At 48.2% G+C, this 17,325-nt stretch overlaps 1 protein-coding gene across 1 annotated transcript in view; it reads right to left on the bottom strand.

Annotated features, from left to right (window-relative positions):
- The window catches only part of LOC144480823 (disintegrin and metalloproteinase domain-containing protein 12-like), a 308,106-nt gene extending 292,308 nt beyond the window's left edge, over positions 1-15,798 (bottom strand). Inside the window, exons 1-2 of the mRNA XM_078200476.1 lie at positions 15,579-15,798; positions 9,465-9,574 (exon numbers count right to left, since the gene is read on the bottom strand). Coding sequence (XP_078056602.1) covers positions 9,465-9,574; positions 15,579-15,798 — 330 coding nt within the window. The remainder of the gene's footprint in view (positions 1-9,464; positions 9,575-15,578) is intronic.
- Between the last annotated feature and the right edge of the window lie 1,527 nt (positions 15,799-17,325).

Raw genomic sequence — 17,325 nt, 5'->3', positions numbered from 1 at the left:
AATTTATTTAAATGCTGTTTAACATCTGCTTACCGAGCCTGGTACTCAATTGTCCGGGTCTCGCCTGCCCCCTTTATGTCCTCGCCAGGAAAGATTCTCACTGTCGAGGAATACTCACGCTCCCCATGAATGGGAAGCAGTCATATTGGCCTTACCAGTGGAACCGGAGGCCATTGAGGCTCCCCAGGGAGGCCGAGGGCAAAGGGGGTTACCTCTTGAGCAGTGCCAGTCTGGCAGCACCACCCTGGCACCTGGGCAATGCCCACTGGGCAGTGCCAAGGGGTGGGGCTAATGAAAAGGAGCCAGTGGGGGTGGAGTAAAGGGGGCAGGGCTAGCAGGGGGAGCAGCTAATAGGTGGAGGGGGCCCACTGCCACTCTGCAGTGATCAGTAGGGAGTGGGGGGAGTGGGGGGAGCGGGGGCCCACTGCCATTCTGCAACGATTGGTGGGGGGAGGGACAGAGAGAAGGCCCGCTGCCACTCTAGAGTGATCGGTTGGGGGGGGAGGCGGAGGGAGAGGGGGCCCGCTGCCACTCTGCAGTGATCGGTGGTGGGGGGAGGCGGAGAGAGAGGGGGCCCGCTGCCACTCTGCAGTGATCGGTGTGGAGGGGAGGAGGAGGGAGAGGGGTGCCCGCTGCCACTCTCCAGTGATCGGTGTGGGGGGGAGGAGGAGGGAGAGGGGTGCCCGCTGCCACTCTCCAGTGATCGGTGTGAGGGGGAGGAGGAGGGAGAAAGGGGCCCGCTGCCACTCTGCAGTAATTGATGGCGGGGAGGGGCGGGGGAGGAGGAGGGTGAGGGGGGGCCCGCTGCCACTCTGCAGTGATTGGTGAGAGGGGGAGGGGGAGGGAGAGGGGGGCCCGCTGCCACTCTGCAGTGATTGGGGAGAGGGGGAGGGGGAGGGAGAGGGGGGCCCGCTGCCACTCTGCAGTGATTGGGGAGAGGGGGAGGGGGAGGGGGAGGGAGAGGGGGGCCCGCTGCCACTCTGCAGTGATTGGGGAGAGGGGGAGGGGGAGGGAGAGGGGGGCCCGCTGCCACTCTGCAGTGATTGGTGAGAGGGGGAGGGGGAGGGAGAGGGGGGCCCGCTGCCACTCTGCAGTGATTGGTGAGAGGGGGAGGGGGAGGGAGAGGGGGGCCCGCTGCCACTCTGCAGTAATTGGTGCGGGGGGGGGAGGAGGAGGGAGAGGAGGCCCGCTGCCGCTCTGCAGTAATCTTTGGGGGGGGGGGGGGGGGGAGGCGAAGGGAGAGGGAGGGGGGCCCGCTTCCACTCTGCAGTGATCGGTTGGGTGGGGGGGTGTGGAAGGGGCCCACTGCCACTCTGCAGCGATCAGTGCAGTGAGGGAGAGAGAGGGTGCCCGCTGCCACACTGTAGCAATTCCTTGGTGGAGGGAGGGAGAGGGGGCCCGCTGCCACTCTGCAGCTATTGGTGGGGGAAGGAGAGGGTGCCTGCTGCCACTCTGCAGTGATCGGTGGGGGAGGGCAGCGGAGCCACGATGGAGGGGATCAGTGGGGAATGGAGGGGGTCCACAAACATTCTGGACAACAGTGGGGGGCGCTGGCCCCTGCAGTTGCCAGGGGGAGGGGTTGGAAGCTGCTTCAAGCTGCCTGCTGCAGCGCATGTGCAGCATCAGAGGCCTGCACATGCGCACTGCTTCCCTCTGCGGGCGTTCGGGCACATTAAGCCACACCCACAGCTTCTGCAGTGAGCAACAGGCACGCTCAGAACTTTGCAGGCAAAGTGGCTGTTGCTCGCTGCAGAAGCTGTGGGTGTGGCTTAATGTGCCCGAAAGCCTGCAGAGGGAGGCAGTGCGCATGTGCAGGCCTCTGATGCTGCACATGCGCTGTAGCAGGCAGTGGGGTGGGGGGGGGGGGGTGAGGGGCTGAAAACACGCCCAAAATACGGATCTGAAACTCCCAGTTTCAAGTCCGCCCAGCACTTAGAAATAAATGGTAAAATCGCCCCCTTAGGGACGAGACTAAATTCTTGGGATTTCTGGCCCAGGTCTTAACATTTACACCAATTTCTTCAGGCAAATGCCGGATTATTAAGGGATCTCTATAAAGTTTAAATGTCTCATCACAGGGGAGCAAGGAATCTATGCCAAACTTTTAAAAAGTTTAAGTAAATTCCACAATCAGGGAAAAGGACATGTTGATATACAAACAAACACTGCTTACATGGGTGAACAGCTAGCTATGATGCCTGGCAGCAGCAAGCATTAGGGAAGAGACTACAGGGAGGTAAGAGAGATTAGAAAGATCTTAGGATAATAGGCACCTTGCCATGTGCAAATTGTTTAATGTAAATCCCAGAATCAGAAAATGTTGTAATGTAAATAATGCTGAAGGAGGCAATTTTCCAAAAGCCATATTGGCACCATTCATAACGTGCCTACAATGCAGAGGGGAACACCCGGATGGATATTCGTTCAAACCCCCTCTGCACAGCTGAGAGACCTTTAAATTTCAAAGCCAACGAAAGATCCTTATTCTGCCCAGCAACAGCGCGAAGCTGCATTTTAAACCGGCATTTGGCCAAGGAAGATCGGGATATCTGCGAGTCAAGACCGAGAGTGGGCTATATCCACTATATGGCATAACCAGACTATCAATAAAATATTACAGGAATAAAATGGCCAAGGCAGGCAAAGAAACTTAACAAACTAGGGTAAAAGGAATAAAAGATTAGATTAAATCTCCCTACACACAGCAGGACAAAATGACATTAACACCTAATCTCGCAAGCAGGGAACACAGACACAAAACAATGAGGTCAATAGATATAAGGGGACATAGAGGGGATAATGGGAAACACATTAAAACACCGGGGCAAGAACAGGTAGTCCCATTAACATAAACACACACCATATAAATGCAAATTGACAAGCCTCCCAGAGAACTTCCTGACCCGACAGACCACTTTATACATATTGTAAAAATGCATAATCAAATGTTCCCGCTCGAATTTGGATCCCTATAAAGATCCAGAGCTGATGTGAAAGGATTGAGATCAACGTGGCCAAGCCACTGTTTCTGAGCTGGTTACGCTGTTCTCCCTGGGTTCCCAGTAATTGTACAATAAAGAAAAACGCTTTGAACATTGCCTTGCGACTCGACCTCTTGAATGCACTGGTACAAGGGATTTTTCCCTACAACAAAGGATGCTATGTATCTTACGATTTATAAATATTGCACGGTTCTGCCTCAGCAAAGCAGCCAGCATAATTAAGGACCCCATGCACCCCGAACATTCTCTCTTCCACCTTCTTTCGTCGGGAAAAAGATACAAAAGTCTGAGGTCACGGACCAACAGACTCAAGAACAGCTTCTTCCCTGCTGCCATCAGACTTTTGAATGGACTTACCTCACATTAAGTTGGTCTTTCTCTACACCCTAACTGACTGTAACACTACATTCTGCACTCTCTCCTTTCCTTCTCTCTGAATGGTATGCTCTGTCTGTCTCGTGCACAAGAAACAATACATTTCACTCTGTTAATACATGTGACAATAATAAATCAAATCAAATCAAACCTACTCTGCCGCTCATCTCATAACCTGCCGGTCTCCCTGTGCTCCCACTGCTCCTTGTGCTTAGTCTTCCACCTATTTTTATACTCTTCTTTATTCTAGTTGGTCTCACTGTGTTCCCACAGCTGGTCTCACCCAGCTTTGCACCACTCTTTATCCCGTGCTGGTCTTACTGTGTTTCCGTTGCTGACCTCACTCTGCGTCGCCACTCTTGATTGTCTCACTGTGTTCTCACTTCTGGTGTGGGGGTGAAAATGTCAGCAGAGATGATTGGCCTCCAACAACCACAACCATCTTCCTTTTTGGTAGATATGATTCTGACCAATGAAATGTTTCCCCCTGCTTCCTATTGAGACTTCAATTTTGTTCTTGATGTCACATTCAGGTAAGTGTAGCCTGAATGTCAAGGACAGTCACTCAGCTCACTGCTAGGATCAGTTCTTAAATCGATGTTGGGACTATGGCTGTAATGAAGTCTGGAGCTGAATGATCCTGGTGGACTTCAACTGAGGACTGATCAGCTGGTTATTAGAGAGTAGGTGCTTCTTAATAGTACCGCCAACAACTTATTTCATCACTTTGTACACGAAAGGGGAAGTAATGACGTAGATTGGAGTTGTTCTGCTTGTGTCCTCCCCCATTATGCCTGTAGCAAATTAAAATTGGAAAACCTCCAAAACCAAATTTTTGCCACACAAGCCCCCTCCCCTCCAATCCAGGATCCCTGATCCCTCCATGATCCATACTTACCTTTCAGTCCCACTCAAGGATCTTCGCCGCAGACTGTTGTCATCCCAGCTGCTACCAATACTTTGTCATGGTGCTGCTGGAACTACATAGCTGCCAGCTAATAAAACTGGTCCATAGCTGAGCAGGATGGTACTTCCTTTACCCTTGTTAAGGAACCCCGAGTGCATGCTTGCTGCTGGCCAGCTGCTTTTAAAGTCAGCAGGTTTAAGGATAACTTTTCTCGTGTGCAGAGGGGCGGGGAGGAGTGATGGTTGAGGAATATTTACCCACCTCCCCCCATGCCCCCCCCCAATAAATTCATCCTTGTATGTTTAATTCCCTCTTTTATGAAGTCATATTCATTGAGAACAATTCTATCTCACACACAAGTTGCCTTTTAGTCTCCAATTGATCCTCCTCTTTCCTTACTTATTCTCTTGTTCATAATACATTATTCAAACACCTTTGGATGAAACAGTAGATTAGGTTGAATTGATGCACTCAGCCGAGAACTGATGCACCTCAATGAGCACCCGGAAACAAGGCTTTAGAACTGAAGGCTTTAATACATTAACAATGAAACTACTAACACAAATTCACCCGTTCAGACTGAAGGGGTCCTGCCGGAGCAGGGGGTCTTATACCCTGCCACCGGAGGCGGGATCCCACTGGAGTGTGCCATGATAACACTTAGGACAGGTAAACACCCTAACCCAACAACATAGTACAACCCCCATAACAACAACACCCTAGCCCAACAGTAACACAATAACAACCCCAGTGGTGAACCAACGATGGTTCACCACATTCACCCCTCCTTTAGGAACCAAAGGTGGCGGGGTGGATGAAAACAGACAATGACAAAAAAAATAACAGGATTCACAAGTCCAGATGGTCTGGAGGACCACACCGACGCTGCGATCTTCTCAACACCGGTTGCGAAACCGGAGCAGGTGCTTGCGGTGGCTCTCCCAAAGCAACATCTGGCTGTCCCCTCAAAGACTCCCGGGCCGGCCGGCCCTGATGAGGCGATGGTGTAGGGGATCCTGGAACGTTTGGTGGTGGTGGTGGTGGTGATGATGGTGGCGCCGATCTCCGAGTCTCAGGCAAGCTGTACATGGGAGTAAAAGTGTTATGCACTGGTCCCGGTGCTGACCGCGCCACGTCTGGGGAAGTAATGAGGAGTAGTGGATCTGTGACTGGGGGAATAGGAGCGACAGGAGTTGCTACGTCCCCTGCGGGCGCCAGGTCTCTAATGGAGACAGTGTCCTCTCGCCCGTCAGGATATGCCACATAGGCATACTGAGGGTTGGCGTGGAGGAGTTGGACCGGTTCGACCAAGGGGTCGGACTTGCGAGCCCTCACATGGCGCCGCAGAAGGACGGGTCCTGGGTACGTCAACCAGGCTGGCAATGAGGTCCCCGAGGACGACTTCCGAGGGAATGAGAACATCCTCTCGTGAGGAGTAGCATTGGTTGCCGTACACAGGAGGGAGCGGATAGAATGGAGCGCAGTTGGAAGGACCTCCTGCCACCGGGAGACTGGAAGGCCCTTGGATTTCAGTGCCAGTAGGACAGCCTTCCAGACTGTAGCATTCTCCCTTTCCACCTGTCCGTTACCCCTAGGGTTGTAGCTCGTGGTTCTACTAGAGGCAATCCCGAATGAGAGCAGGAATTGCCTCAAGTCGTTGCTCATGAACGACGAGCCCCTGTCGCTATGAATATAGCAGGGGTACCCGAACAGGGTAAAAAGCTCACTGAATGCCTTGATGACGGTGGCAGTCGACGTGTCCGCACAGGGGAAAACAAACGGAAACCGGGAAAATTCGTCTATTATGTTAAGAAAATAGACATTCCGATCCGTTGAGGGAAGGGGGCCCTTAAAATCTACACTCAGCCTCTCAAAAGGGCGAGTGGCCTTGACCAAATGTGCCCGGTCTGGTCGATAAAAGTGTGGTTTGCATTCTGCGCAAATCCGACAACTTCTAGTAACTGACCTGACCTCCTCCACCGAGTAGGGTAGGTTGCGGGCTTTTATGAAGTGGTAGAGTCTGGTGACTCCAGGATGACACAGATCATTGTGGAGAGCCTTCAAGCGGTCCTCCTGCATGATGGCGCATGTTCCGCGCGAGAGGGCATCCGAGGGCTCATTGAGCTTCCCTGGACGATACATAATATCGTAATTATAGGTGGAGAGCTCAATTCTCCACCGCAAGATCTTATCGTTCTTGATCTTGCCCCTCTGCGTGTTACTGAACATAAACGCCACGGATCGTTGATCCGTGATCAGGGTGAACCGCTTACCTGCCAGGTAATGGCGCCAGTGTCTGACTGCCTCCACAATGGCCTGAGCCTCCTTTTCCACCGCTGAGTGCCGAATCTCTGGGCCTTGAAGGGTGCGGGAAAAAAACGCGACGGGCCTGCCTGCCTGGTTTAGTGTGGCGGCTAGGGCGAAGTCCGATGCATCACTCTCCACCTGGAAAGGGATGGATTCATCCACCGCGTGCATCGTGGCTTTCGAGATGTCGCTTTTCAAAACCTTGAAGGCCAATTGGGCCTCCGGCGTAAGTGGGAAGGTCGTGGACTTAATGAGCGGACGAGCTTTGTCCGCGTAGTTGGGGACCCACTGTGCATAATACGAAAAGAACCCGAGGCATCTCCTCAGTGCTTTCGTGCTAGCGGGCAAGGGAAGTTCAGTGAGTGGGCGCATACGGTCTGGATCAGGGCCAATGACCCCGTTTTCCACCACGTATCCGAGGATGGCTAACCTATGCGTACGGAATACGCACTTCTCCCTGTTATAGGTCAGATTCAGGCGAGATGCAGTGCGTAGAAAGTGTTGGAGATTCGTGTCGTGGTCCTGCTGGTCATGGCCGCAGATGGTGACGTTATCCAGGTACGGGAAGGTAGCCCGCAACCCGTTCTGGTCCACCATTCGGTCCATAGCACGCTGGAAGACCGAGACCCCATTGGTGACACCAAATGGAACCCTGAGGAATTGGTATAGACGACCATCCGCCTCAAAAGCCGTATATTGTCGGTCCTCTGGGCGGATGGGGAGTTGATGGTAGGCGGACTTAAGGTCTATGGTAGAAAACACTCGGTACTGCGCAATCTGATTGACCATATCAGAAATGCGCGGGAGAGGATACGCATCCAGCTGCGTGTATCTATTAATGGTCTGACTATAGTCGATGACCATCCGAGGTTTGTTCCCGCTTTTGACTACCACGACCTGCGCTCTCCACGGACTAGCACTGGCCTGTATGATCCCTTCCTTGAGGAGCCGCTGAACCTCAGATCTAATAAAGATCCGGTCCTCAGCGCTGTAACGCCTACTTTTAGTAGCGATGGGCTTGCAGCCAGGTACCAGATTTTTAAAAAGGGATGGTGTCGTGATCTTCAGGGTGGATAGATTGCACGCGGGGCGCTTTGGGCAATTTGGAGGCTGTGGCTGGTTCCCTACTGCCAGTGAAGGGAGTGGCCCACCGTACTGTAGGATCACACTCCTCATGTGGGCCATAAAGTTTAGTCCGAGGAGAATTGGCGCGCAAAGGTGAGGTAGCACAAGGAGCCTGTATTGCTCGTAAACTGTGCCCTGTACCTCAAGAGTTACCATACATCGTCCTTGGATCGGTACAGACCGGGACTGTGATGCCATGGAAATTGTCTGTTTGGCAGGGAGAACCCGGAGTCCACACCTTTTAGCAGTTTCAGGGTGTATGAAACTTTCGGTGCTCCCACTGTCAAACAGACAATTCACAGTTCTGCCACTAACCTTTACCTCCATCATAGAATGTTCCAGTCTGTAATGCCTGGTCTGATCCAGAGAGATCGACGCCACCGTTGGCCCCTGGGCGTCACTGCATGCTGCCGATGTGGATGCTGAGGACCCCTGCTGGTCGCTCCTAGTCGTCGTGGACCATGATGGCCGCCCCCATGAATCGCATGTGGCCGAGGGCTCCAAGCGCAGCGACTCCTGGTGGTCTTCCTCCTCCTCTGTCTGCCACGATGGCGCCGTCCTGAGATCGCACGTGGTCGGACCTCGTGGGTACTGCGATGCCGAAGGAGATTGTCTCCGTTCTGGAGGGTTACAAGCTGCACTGCCGTTTTTAGGTTTGGACCTGCAGACTTTGCCGTAGTGGCCTTTTTTACCGCACTGGCTGCAGATTGCCGTTCTTGCCGGACACTGTTGCCGTGGATGCTTGGCCCCACCGCAAAAATAGCATCGCTGGCCACCTGGAGCTGCCGCCGTCGTCGAATCGATCTGGGAGCGCGGGTTCGCGGGGCGAGGAGGGAGCAGAGCTTGCTCCAACCACGTTGACTGCACGTGGTCCTCGGGGTACAGCGCCAAGCTCTTCGACGCCGCCTCCAACCTCACGGCCATCCCCATTGCCTGGGTCAAGTTGAGTTTCCCCTTTTCTAATAATTTAAGTCTGATGTACGAGGACCCTACCCCTGCTACGAACGCGTCTCGGGCGAGGTCTTGCATGTACTGCTCGGCGGAGACATCCTTACAGTCACAACCCCTGGCAAGCTGCAGGAGTTCATTGGCGTAGTCTTCTATGGTCTCGCCCGACTGCCGACGTCGTGTAGCGAGGAGATAACGAGCGTGAATCTCGTTGGGTGGCGTAATGTACCTATTCTTTAGGAGCTCGACGGCACCCTGATAAGTGGAAGCTGCACGAATGGCTAGGTATATCGTGTCGCTTACCCTTGCGTGGAGGACCTGGAGTCTATCACTGTCTGTAGTGATAGCTACCGAGGCTGCCAGGTAGTCCTCGAAGCACTTCCACCAATGTTCGAACGTGTTAGCTGCACCGACCGCACGTGGGTCCAGTGTCAGACGATCCGGTTTTAGGATCTGTTCCATATTCTCAGTTAATGTATTAAATTGATGCACCTCAATGAGCACCCGGAAACAAGGCTTTAGAACTGAAGGCTTTAATACATTAACAATGAAACTACTAACACAAATTCACCCGTTCAGACTGAAGGGGTCCTGCCGGAGCAGGGGGTCTTATACCCTGCCACCGGAGGCAGGACCCCACTGGAGTGTGCCATGATAACACTTAGGACAGGTAAACACCCTAACCCAACAACATAGTACAACCCCCATAACAACAACACCCTAGCCCAACAGTAACACAATAACAACCCCAGTGGTGAACCAACGATGGTTCACCACAAGAACCATGTCAGATTAATTACCTGGGATAATGTAACTACACTCCGTTTCCGTTTCCCTGATAAGACATGAGGAAAAACAAACTTGTAATCCTTCAGTTCTTCAATTAACTTCTCCTGGTGAAATTGGTAATCTGTGTGAGACATACAGAGAGATTTATTGGTGTTTCAACAAAGATAAGTTCACAGTATATGCTGCACAGTTACATTCAATGTGGAGTTGCCGGCATTGGACTGTGCTGGGGTAGGTACAGTAAGTAGCCTCACATTTAACCTGGTGTTGTGAGACTACTTAGTTAGATTTGGAATATGGCAATTTCCCAACAGCAGCAAATCTGATCACTGGGATCTCCCAGCTCCAGCGCTGGATCCTCCCAGCCCCAGCGCTGGATCCTCCCAGCCCCAGCGCTGGATCCTCCCAGCCCCAGCGCTGGATCCTCCCAGCCCCAGCGCTGGATCCTCCCAATTCCAGCGCTGAATTCAACACTTAGAATTTTTTTGGGAGAACTATTGAAGAAGGAAATGACAAAGGAGTTAAACAGATATTTTGCATCAGTCTTTATATTAATATTAAAGAATATGGGGAAGTAATTAGGTCCCATCACCATCACTACAGAAGTAGTATTACACAAACAAGAGGGGCTAAAGTCAGATAAGTCCACTGGCCCAGATGATTTGCATCCTTGGGATCCTAAAAGAAGTAGCTAGAGATATTGGATGCATTGGTTGTAATTTTACAAAAATCCTTGGATTCTGGAGAAGTTTCCAGAGGATTGGAAAACTGTCAATGTGACACCCCTATTCACAGCGGGAGGGAGGCAAAAAGTGGGTAATTATTGTCCACTTAACCAAAAATCTATTGTTGAACGAAATGTTAGAATCATAATCTAATCAAGCAGAGTCAGCATGTTTTCATGAACGGGAAATCATGTCTGACTAAATTATTAGAGTTTTTCGAGACATTCTCACCCAGAGTGGATGGAGTGGTAGATGTGTTGAAGGCGTTTGATAAGGTATTTCACAAAAAGTTTCAGTTATAAGAGCTTGGAGGTAGCATATTGGCATGGTTAGAGAATTAGCTAATGGGCAGGTAACAATCAGTGGGGAGAAAGGGTGGTTCTCTTTCAGGTTGGTGACCTGTAACCAATGGGATTCGACAGGAATAAGTCCTGGGACCACAACTGCTTACAATATATATTAATGACGTTGAGGAAGGAAGCAAATACACTGTAGCCAAATTTGCAGACCACACAAAAATAGGTGAAAAGGCAAGTCCTGAGCGAGGGTTACAGTTTACAAAGAATCACAGAATCAGACTAGCACATTTAACACATTAGCATATGAGGCAAAAATAGAGAGGAGGCATAAATTGTTATTTCATTTATTGTTAGTTTATCTTGAGAGCAGTCCTAGTAAGTGCAAGCGAAAAATCTTCAATATCATGGGCACGATCTTACTGGCTCGCTGCATCTATTGATTGGACTACTGGACACCAGGCAGTGCCAAGGCGATGAGGCCTTAGGGGTGGGGCCAACTGGTGGCGGGGCCAGATGGGGGCAGGCCAATCGGGGGGAGGAAACCACTGTCACTCTGTTACAGCAATTGGGGTGGTTTTAGCTGCGGAATCCCGCGATAGCGGATGGTGTGATCAGCCCATGCAGTAATGGGAGGGGGGGGATTGGTCCGAGTGGTCGGTGGGGGTGGGGGGGGGAGGGGGGGCGATCATCTGTGAATGCCCGAGATAGTGGGGAAGGGGGGTGTTCAGCCGCGAAGGCTAGCTGTAGCTGTGGCAGGCAGTGACTACACATGCACAATGGCACACTCTGCTGCTACATGCCAGCTTTCAGCGAGCTTTCTGTCCCCTCCCCCGCTACTGAGAACCAGGTTTGGTTCCTTTTTGTTGACAGAGTTAGGTAAGAATCCATTTTTATCACGCTCAAAAAAAGCGTGATTCTCTCCCATTTTCAAAATTCGTTTCGCGGTTGCACCCCATCCCCCATGTCTTTTTCTGCAAAGACAGTTCTCATTTCTTTAATAAATGGCATAAATCCCCTGTGTGATATATTTCTCCCAGTATTTATGGGGAGGCAATGACGTAGTGGCATTGTCACTATTTATTTATTATTGTCACACGTAGGCAAGACTGATGATCCAGAGACTCAGGGTAATGCTTTGGGGATCCAGGTTTGAAACTCACCATGGCAGATGGTAAAATCTGAATTCATCAAAAAACTGGAATTAAGAATCTACTGATGACCATGAACCATTGTCAATTGTCAGAAAAACCTATCTGGTCTTTTACGGAAGGAAACCTGCTGCCCTTATCCGGTCTGGCCTACATGTGACTCCAGAGACACAGCAATGTGGTTGACTCTCAAAGGCCCTCTGAAATGGAAGACAGTTAGGAGTGAGTAATAAATGCTGGCCTCGCCAGTGACGTCCACATCTCATTAAATGAATAAAATCATGTAATTTAATAAATTCTGGCATTACATTATCGTGAATGCTGAATCATTTAACAACTATAACATCTTGGCAATGGGCCAAGTGCTGGCAGGCGGGATTAGTTGGGAGTTCAGGTGTTTCTCACGTGACGGTGCAGACTTGATGGGCCAAAGGGACTCTTCTGTGCTGTATGATTCTATGATTAAGAATATAACATAAGAACATAAGAACTAGGAGCAAGAGGAGGCCATCTGGCCCTCCGAGCCTGCTCCGCCATTCAATAAGATCATGGCTGAGCTTTGTGTGGACTCAGCTCCACTTACCGCCCGCTCACCATAACCCTTAATCCCTTCACTGTTCAAAAAATTATCTATCCGTGCCTTAAAAACATTCAATGAGGTAGCCTCAACTGCTTCACTGGACAGGGAATTCCACAGATTCACAATCCTTCTGGTGAAGAAGTTAAAGTTAAAGTTAATATATTAGTCACAAGTTAGGCTTACATTAACACTACAATTAAGTTACTGTGAAATTCCCCTAGTTTCTCCTCACCTCAGTCCTAAATCTGCTCCCCCTTATTTTGAGGCCATGCCCCCTGGTTCTAGTTTCACCCGCCAGTGGAAACAACTTCCCTGCTTCTATCTTATCTATTCCCTTCATAATCGTATATGTTTCTATAAGATCTCCCCTCATTCTTCTGAATTCCAATGAGTCTAGCCCCAGTCTGCTCAGTCTCTCTTCATAAGTCAACCTTCTCTACTCCAGAAATAACCTAGTGAGTCTCCTTTATACTCCTTCCAGCGACAGTATATGCTTTCTCAAGGAGGCCAGAACTGTACACAGTGCTCCAGGTGTGGCCTCACCAGCATCTTATACAGCTGCAACATAATCCCACTGTTTTTAAACTCTATCCCACTAGCAGTGAAGGACAAAATTCCATTTGCCTTAATTACCTGCTGCACCTGCAAACCAACTTTTTGTGATTCTTGCACAAGGACACCCAGGTCCCTCTGCACAGCAGCATGCTGCAATTTTTTACCATTTAAATAATAGTCCATTTTGCTGTTATTCCTACCAAAATGGATGACCTCACATTTACCAACATTGTACTCCATCTGCCAGAATCTTGCCCACTCATTTAGACTATCTATATCCCTTTGCAGACTTTCAGCGTCCTCTGCACATTTTGTTCTGCCACTCATCTTAGTGTCATCTGCGAATTTTGACACACAACACTTGGTCCCCAACTCCAAATCATCTATGTAAATCGTAAACAATTGGGGTCCCAACACTGATCCCTGAGGCACACCACTAGTCACTGATCGCCAACCAGAAAAATACCCCACTCTTTGCTTTCTGTTCGGTAACCAATCCTCTATCCATGCTAATACATTACCCGTAACACCTTTATCTTATGGTGTGGCACCTTGTCAAACGCTTTTTGGAAATCCAGATGCACCACATCCACAGGTTCCCCATTGTCCACTGCACATGTAGTGTTCTCAAAGAATTCCACCAAATTAGTCAAACATGACCTGCCCTTCATGAACCCATGCTGCGTCTTACCAATGGGACAATTTATATCCAGATGTCTCGCTATTTCTTCCTTTATGATAAATTCAAGTATTTTCCCTACTACAGATGTTAAGCTAACCGGCCGATAGTTACCTGCCTTTTGTCGACCTCGTTTTTTAAACAGTGGCGTCACATTTGCTGTTTTCCAATCTGCGGGAACCACCCCAGAGTCCAACGAATTTTGGTAAATTACCCACGAGTGCATTTGCTACTTTCCCCGCCATCTCATTTAGTACCCTAGGTTGTATTCCATCAGGGCCAGGAGACTTGCCTAGTTCTAGCCCCATTAGCTTGCTACTTTTAGCCCCATTAGCTTGTCGAACACTACCTCTTTCATGATAATAATAGTTTCTAGGTCCTCACCTGCCATATCCTTCCTGTCATCAATTTTTGGCATGTTAATTGCGTCTTCCACTGTGAAGACCGACACAAAATACCTGTTCAATGCCTTAGCCATATCCTCATTTCCAGTTATTACATCCTCCTTCTCATCCTCTAAAGGACCAATGTTTATTTTAACCACTCTTTTTTTGTTTTATATATTTGTAGAATCTTCTGCTATCTGTTTTTATATTCTGAGCTAGTTTACTCTCATAATCCATCTTACTTTTCTTTATAGCTTTTCTCATGGCTTTCTGTTGGCCTTTAAAGATTTCCCAATCTTTTTGGTTCCCACTAATCTTTGCCACTTTGTATGCAATTTCTTTCAATTTGATCCCCTCCTTTCTTTCCTTAGATATCCATGACTGATTTCTACAGTCCTTCCTTACTACTGATATATACTTTTGCTGAACACTGTGAAAAATCATTTTGAAAGTCCTTCACTGATCCTCAATTGTCTCACCATAAAGTTTTTGCTTCCAGTCTACCTTAGCCAACTCCTCCCTCATCCCATTATAGTCTCCTTTGTTTAAGCACAAGACACTGGTATTGGATTTTTCCTTCTCATGCTCCATCTGCATTTTAAATTCAACCATACTGTGATCACTTCTTCCGAGAGGATCCCTAACTGTAAGATCATTAATTATTCTTGTCTCATTACACAGGATCAGATCTAGGATAGCTTGCTCCCTTGTAGGTTCCATTACATACTGTTCAAGGAAGCTATCACGATTCTATGAAAGTCAAGAATTAAACTGTCAACAATTAGGGAACCATACCATTAAGAATGGCTTGAATCATTAATTTGTCTTTTTAAAACTACAATTACCACATATTTTCCAAATGAATCTCTAAGAATGCTTCTTGCAGCCCAAAGAAATTAATTTTTTGATTAAATAAAGGAAATCACCTTGCCAGCTGGTTCTTTGATTTGTAATTTTCCTGACTTAATTATTTTATGTTTTTCTCATAATAATTTGATTCAAGTGGAAATAGTTAAGAGCCACAAATGAGATGTCAAAGAGTTGAGTTTAGTTCTGGAGCCAATAGGTGCCCTAAATAGTGTGTGTGGTGTACACCACCACACCCCCTCCTCCCCCACCAACAAAGCACTGCCAGTGCTGACCATTTGAATTGAAATCATAAGAATATAAGAACTAGGAGCAGGAGTAGGCCATTTGGCCCCTTGAGCCTGCTCCACCATTCAATAACATCATGGCTGATCTTTTTGTGGAGACAGCCCATTCACCATAACCCTTAATTCCTTTACTGTTTAAAAATCTGTCTATTTTTATCTTAAAAACATTCAATGAGGTAGCCTCAACTGCTTCACTGGGCAGGGAATTCCACAGATTCACAACCCTTTGTGTGGAGAAGTTCCTCCTCAACTCAGTCCTAAATCTGCTCCCCCTTATTTTGAGGCCGTGCCCCCGAGTTCTAGTTTGACCCAGCAGTGAAAACAACCTCCCTGCTTCTATCTTATCTATTCCCTTCATAATTTTGTATGTTTCTATAAGATTCTCCCTCATTCTTCTAAATTCCACTGAGTACAGGCCCAGTCTACTTAGTCTCTCTTCATAAGCCAACCCTCTCAACTCCAGAATTAATCTAGTGAATCTGAATCAGATTCTACCTGTGCCATTTCTTCATTGGGCTGTTTTCAACATTTGAATATCTGCAATTTTCTCAGTATTTAGGGAAGAGTAAAGGTATTGACACTCAAACCATCTTCCTCACCTGAAGCAGCGTCTTGTCCACTTGAAGTGTCTCCTTTAATCTCAGTGCCCCATTTAGCTGCTGGTGAATGATCGGTGAGTCTGTTCCTGGGGATGGTTGACAACGTCCTACTTCTGAGAGTTACCTCATCTTCAGCTGGAGGCTCTTCATTCACTGCTGCAGAAAAGTTTGAAACCTGGCACCAGATCAAAACTACCAAACACAGATTGCTGGCAAACATTGTGAATAATCAAAACTTTTTCCTCGCCATCGAGAAGCTCTCTCCTCATTAATACATATTTCTCTGTCTGTCTCCTTCTCTCATGTGTGTCTTTGCACGATCAATCTCCCTCTGCCTCAGCTCTCAGCTTGTTTTTGAATTTGTCACTCTGTGATTCATTGCAGAAGTAACATTGTAACAGCCCCAGTCTTACCCACAGAGTAGGAGAACAAAGTGAAAGGCAGCAACCCTGAAAAGGAGATAAGTTTGAACAAGCTGGGACATGGAGAGACAATGAATTCTATTGGCACATTTAAACTGAGAGAGTGTCGCATTTTCAGAGAAGCCATCTTTTAATGTGAAGCTAGAAATTAAAGATGGGATTTCCTTCTCTCTGACATCAACCTGCCCCTCCGATTCAGCTAAAATCACAATCCATTTATTGGATTACTGCTGCTGCAAACTGGAGATTTTGGGGATGGGGAGATAGGGGAGGTGGTGGTTGGTGGCGGGCATTGGGTATTGGGTGGTTGAAAAGGGGCTCTTGCTGCGTTTGCTACTAACAAGTGAGTCCTCACAAATAGGGAAAAGACAGAGTTAAAGAATTAGAAAACATCATCAGTGCACAATGGGACAGAGAAAATTCAAAGATGGAAAGTGTGCAGTATTTGTAAACCCCAACCTACAAAGAAACTAACACAACATGATGAGAGAAGGAGATTTTATTGTACCAGTAAAGGATGGTGATAACAGAATTAATAGTAAATTTCATAAATTCTGGAAAAGGAAACGTTTGTAAGTGCAAGGCTATGGGGAAAGAGCAGGGTGAATAATACAAATTGCCCATGCCTTTCAATTCGCTACTTTGGGCACAATGTACCGAATGCCGTCCTTCTATGCTGTAAATTTCTGTGATTCTATGAAAGGGAAGTACTGAGACTCCTACATAAAGTCATAGAGTCATAGAGCTTTACAGCGTGGAAACAGGCCCTTTGGCCCAACTTGTCCATGCCGCCCTTTTTTTTAACCATGAAGCTGGTCCCAATTGCCTGCGTTTGGCCCCTATCCTTCCATACCAATCTTACCACCGAACTGTCTAAATGCTTTTTTAAAAGACAAAATTGTACCCACCTCTACTACTACCTCTGGCAGCTTGTTCCAGACTCTTGCCGCCCTCTGTATGAAAAAATTTCCCCTCTGGGCCCTTTTGTATATCTCCCCTCTCACCTTAAACCTCTGCCCTCTAGTTTTAGACTCCCCTATCTTTGGGAAAAGATATTGACTGTCTAGCTGATCTATGCTCCTTATTATTTTATAGACCTCTATCAGACCAGCCCAAAGCTTCCTACACTCCAGGGAAAAAAATCCCAGTCTCTCCAGCCTCTCCTTATAACTCAAACCATCAAGTCCCAGGAGCATCCTAGTCAATCTTTTCTGCACTCTTTCTAGTTCAATAATATCCTTTCTATAATAGCATGACCAGAACCAGTGTGGCCTCACCAATGTCTTGTACAACTTCAATAAGACCTCCCAACTCGTGTATGCAAT

This window comes from Mustelus asterias, chromosome 1, assembly GCF_964213995.1.
Source record: "Mustelus asterias chromosome 1, sMusAst1.hap1.1, whole genome shotgun sequence".
Classification (NCBI taxonomy): domain Eukaryota; kingdom Metazoa; phylum Chordata; class Chondrichthyes; order Carcharhiniformes; family Triakidae; genus Mustelus; species Mustelus asterias.
This window is presented reverse-complemented; position numbering and strand designations above follow the sequence as displayed.